This window comes from Eubalaena glacialis, chromosome 13 (assembly GCF_028564815.1).
Source record: "Eubalaena glacialis isolate mEubGla1 chromosome 13, mEubGla1.1.hap2.+ XY, whole genome shotgun sequence".
Classification (NCBI taxonomy): domain Eukaryota; kingdom Metazoa; phylum Chordata; class Mammalia; order Artiodactyla; family Balaenidae; genus Eubalaena; species Eubalaena glacialis.
The window spans coordinates 30462408-30467470 of NC_083728.1; the positions used below are offsets into that span (position 1 = coordinate 30462408).

The following is a 5063-nucleotide window of genomic DNA, read 5'->3' on the forward strand; positions in this document are numbered from 1 at the left end:
TAGATACAGAGGACAAACGGTTGCCAGAAGGGAGAGGGGTGGAGGCAGGAAAGAAATAGGTGAGGGAGATTAAGAGGTACAAACTTCCAGTTGCAAAATAAATGAGTCAGTGGTATGAAATGTACAGTATGGGGAATATTGTCAATAACTCTGGTCTCCCAGCAATTGGCCTGGCGTTGGTACAGCCTTAAACCAAGGAGGTGGAGCTGGGTTTAAATTTTTGAAATTAAAGTAGGTCTACATGTTAGGAACTCATGTCTTTTCTTGTAAGTAAATAGAGTGAATTAGCCATTTGGTCTCGGAAAAGTTCATTGTTGAGGGCTTAAGAGATTTGGAACCATTTGGAGACCAACGAGGCAAGCTCAAAGTCAATAGCATCCTTCTCTAAACAGGAGATCATGAGTAGTTTTCTGCCGGAGGAAGGGTGTTATGAGCTACTCACCGTTACAGGCAAAGGATTCAAGCACCTGATGACAGTGAATCTAGCAAGGTACAAACCAATGAGAGAGTATGTGACTGTACGAAGGATTAACCTAGAAGCTTGTTCCAATGAGCTGGTGACATACTTGCAAGGGGAGCTCCATGTCTCTAAGATCTTCAGCCATCCCAATATCCTGCCATATCAAGCCACGTTTATTACAGACAATGAGCTGTGGGTTATCACATCATTCATGGCATATGGCTCTGCAAAGGACCTCATTTGTACACACTTCATGGACAGCATGAATGAGCTGGGAATTGCTTACATCCTGCAGGGGGTGCTCAAGGACCTGGACTACATCCACCATGTGGGATATATGCACAGGAGTGTCAAAGCCAGGCACCTACGTTCTGATATCCACAGATGGGAAGGTCTACCTGTCCGGTTTAAGCAGCAACCTCAGCGTGATCAGCCATGGGCAGCAGCAGCGTGTGGTCCACGACTTTACCAAGTACAGTATCAAGGTTCTGCCCTGGCTCAGCCCAGAGGTCCTCCAGCAGAATCTTCAGGGTTATGATACCAAGTTTGACATCTACAGTGTGGGAATCACAGCCTGTGAACTGGCCAATAGCCATGTCCCCTTTAAGGATATGCCTGCCACCCAGATGTTACTGGAGAAGCTGAATGGCATTGTGCCCTGCCTGCTGGACACCAGCACCATCCCTGCCCAGGAGCTGACCATGAGCATCTCGCACTCAGTGGCCAACTCTGGCCTGAGTGATAGCCTGACCACCAGCACCCCCAGGACCTCCAATGGCAACTCACCGTCCCACCCCTATCACCACACCTTCTCACCCCACTTCCCCCGCTTTGTGGAGCAGTGCCTTCAGCACAACCCAGATGTAAGACCAAGTGCCAGCACCCTCCTGAACCATTCTTTCTTCAAGCAGATCAAGCGACGTGCCTCAGAGGCTTTGCCTGAGTTGCTTTGTCCTGTCACCCCCATCACCAATTTTGAAGGCAGCCAGTCTCAGGATCACAGTGGAATCTTTGGCCTGGTAACAAACCTGGAAGAGCTGGAGGTGGACAAGTGGGAGTTCTGAGCCTCTGAAGAAGGTGCACATTCTCCATCCTGGGCCGTATGAGCCTCTGGGACACTTCCTGAGGGCTAGCCACATTCCCACCCTCCTGTGGGCAGATTGGGCAGAAAGGACATTTCTGCCAGGACAGTTGGCTGCTTACTGACTGGGAAAGAAATTCCTGGAGAGAAACTTTTCTTTACTGCTCCAAGGCTTTTCAGACACAAGGGAATCCCAACAACCATGGATCGGGAGGGGCTGGAAATCTGACATTCCTAGTCCTGTGAGCTCAGGCGACTTGACCTCTTCAGAAGAAAGAGATGCTGTTCTGGCCCTTGGGGCTGAAGTCCAAGCCCAGGGTTTGACTCATCCACACAGGGAACTGTGTGACTTCTCACTCTGGTTCTCCTACCAGCCTGCTTGCATTCTTCTCCCCTGCTCTCAGATCCTATAGGTCCATGGAGGGGCAAGCAATAAGAACCCCCTGCCCTCATACCTCTCCCTAATAACTGAAGGGAAGGGTATTTTTTCTTTTTAAGCACTAGGTTAAGCCTAGGGCAGTCCATCCTCATCCCCCTTTTCACTTGGGCCCTGACCCCTAAAACCTTCCCTTGGTTCATCTGTGTAGCTCATTCCTTTCCCACCAAGAGTCCATCTTACCGTCTCCTGCAGGCAGCCTTGGTGCTTCTTCCAAGGGCCATGATGTCTTGCCTAGCCTGAGGGCCTAAGTCCTTATGCCGTGTGAGTTTCATTGACAGAACAAATTAAAACTTCCAGAGAATCAAAAGAAAAAAAAAAAAAAACCTCTGTAAGGTTTTTATGTCTGTAAGCTAACATATTGTAACTAGACTTTATTGTAACTAGACTTCATATTGGTGATAATTTTGAAATGTTATAGAAATATCAAATCACTATGTTGTGTAACAGGAACTCACATAGTGTTGTAGGTCACTTATACTTCAAAAACAAACAAACAAATCCATAGAAATAGAGATCAGATTTGTGGTTACGGGACGGGGTGGTATAGAAGGGGAATTGGATGAAGGTAGTCAAAAGGTACAAACTTCCAGCCATAAGATAAATACTAAGGATGTAATGTACAACACAATAAATATAATTAACACTGCTGTATGTTATATATGAAAGAGAATAAATTCTAAGAATTATCACAAGGAAAAAAATATTTTCTATTTCTAGTTTTGCATCTCTATGAAATGAAGGATACTCACTAAACTTACTGTGATAATCATTTCACGATGTATGTGAGCATTGTGCTGTACACCTTAAACTTATACAGTGCTGAATGTCAATTATATCTCAATAAAACTGGAAGAAAAAAAAGTGTTTCAATTGATGGGCTATGAGCAAAGTTTGAAGTGGGGACAGGAAATTAAATTGGCCCTATGGTGGGTCCTTTGGGTCAATTCAGTGTACTGTTGTTGGAGCTGCCACTGCTGGAAGTATAATTGGTATTGATGTTTGTACAGGTTTGTACTGTGAATGCCATAAGTGTCAGAAGAGATTCGCTCATTCAGGGACTGCTGTATGTAGAGAGGTGATTCCTGAATCCTCCAAGATGGTCCAGGAGAAACCCTATAGGCTTCCAAGAAGAGAAAGGGAAACGGGAAGAAATAGACTCAATGGTTGCGATTACTCAGAGGAGGCCAGTTTCCCGCACAACAACATCACCTTTTGGACACAGTCACCAAGTACGTTCCTTTTGGAACCTGCTAATTTCTTACTTACTGACCCATAGAAGTCCTGTGACTCTTCAACCTGACATTCCCGTTTGGGGATGGGTAAACTTGGATTTGGTGGCTATCCAGGGAAAAACACAAAAGGCCTTGCTAGTCAAATGGAAATACTATACAGTAAGTCCCCTACATATGAATGAGTTCCATTCCGAGAGCGTGTTCATAAGTCCAATGTGTTCATAAGTCCAACAAAGTTAGCCTAGGTACCCAACTAACACAATTGGCTATATAGTACTGTACTGCAATAGGTTTATAATACTTTTCACACAAATAATACATAAAAAACAAACACAAAAAGTAGAGAAAACATTTTTAATCTTACAGTACAGTACCTTGAAAAGTATAGTAGTATATAGTACAACAGCTGGAATACAGGGGCTGGCATCGAGTGAACAGGCAAGAAGAGTTACTGACTGGAGGAGGGAGAGGAGGTGGGAGATGGTAGAGTTGAAGGATCGTTAGCAATAAGAGATGGAGGGCAAGCTGCAATTTCACTCATGCCTGACGTTGATGGCACAGGTTCTGGTTCCTTGCTGGATTCAATTCTATCTACCCTCTTGAAAAAACGATCCAATGATGTCTGGGTAGCAGCTCTTTTTTTTTTTTCTCATTATAGATGACACAGTAACACTGGATTGCATTCTGAATGGCTCCTGCAAACTTCGTGTACCATTCTACATTTGGGTCCTGTGCCTCGAAAACTACCAGTGTCTCCTCAAATAAAGAAAATCTCCTTGCCATTTCCCGCATCGTGAATCTCTTCGGTTCTTCAGTTACTTCTTCTTCCTCTTGTCTCTCTTCATGCTTTCTCTGGGCCTCCAATTCCATCAGGTCTTCATTAGTAAGCTCCTCGTGTTGCGCAGCAAGGAGTTCAATGAAGACGTCCTCTTGCAGAACTAGCTCCAGCTTCTCGCTGAGGGTCACTAAGTTGCTGAAGACTTCTTTGGACTCTTCATCCAACTTCTCAAATCCATGAAAATCATGAACAAACTGTGGGCAAAGTTTCTTCCAAACCCCATTCATGGTGACAGCCGTAACCTCACGCCAAGCAAAGTCAATGTTTTTTATGGCCTTGTAGATGTTATAGTCCTTCCAAAATTGTCACAAGGTTGTTCCTGATTCGTCACTCACCTTTACTGCCTGACGAAAAGTGTGATGTAAATAATATTTCTTGAGAGTCGCTATAACTCCCTGGTCCATAGGTTGGATAAGCGACATGGTATTCGGTGGCAGATGTACTACTTTGACATTGGGATGAAAGTCGTCCATGAATGGGGGGTGGCCTGGAGGACTGCCGAGCAGCAAAAGAATGTTGAATGGATGTCCTTCTCTAAGAAATATTTCTCTACCTCTGGGATAAAGTGGTGGAAAAACCAGTCCTGGAAAATGGCCTGTGTAACACAGGCTTTGGGGTTACTCTTCCATACAACAGGAAGAGTAACACTTGGCTATGTTTTTAAGGGCTCTTGGGTTCTCTGAATGATAAACTAAGAGAGGCTTCAGGTTCACATCACCAGAAGCATTGCCACCAAACAACAGAGTTAGCCTATCCTTTGCTGCTTTATAACCTGGCATCAACTTTTTGCCTTCATCAATAATTTCTGGAAGTGTTTCAGGAAATTCCCAGGCAGCTACCGTATCTGCACTTGCTGCCTTGCCACTTACTTTTACGTTCTGAAGGTTGGCTCTAGCCTTGAACCAATGAAACCAACCATGGCTGGCATTAAAAGTTGCACCCTCTGATGCTTTGCTGTGTTTCTTCTTCAAGTCTTCATAAAGGCTTTTAGCTGTCTCTTAAATCAGCATTAA

At 44.6% G+C, this 5063-nt stretch overlaps 1 protein-coding gene across 1 annotated transcript; it reads left to right on the forward strand.

Moving 5' to 3' along the window:
- Positions 1–254: 254 nt before the first annotated feature.
- LOC133103490 (STE20-related kinase adapter protein alpha-like) lies at positions 255–1524 on the forward strand. Its single transcript, XM_061208909.1, is given in 3 exon segments — positions 255–266; positions 348–824; positions 826–1524. Coding segments are annotated over 3 exon segments (1188 nt in total).
- The last annotated feature ends 3539 nt before the right edge of the window (positions 1525–5063 follow it).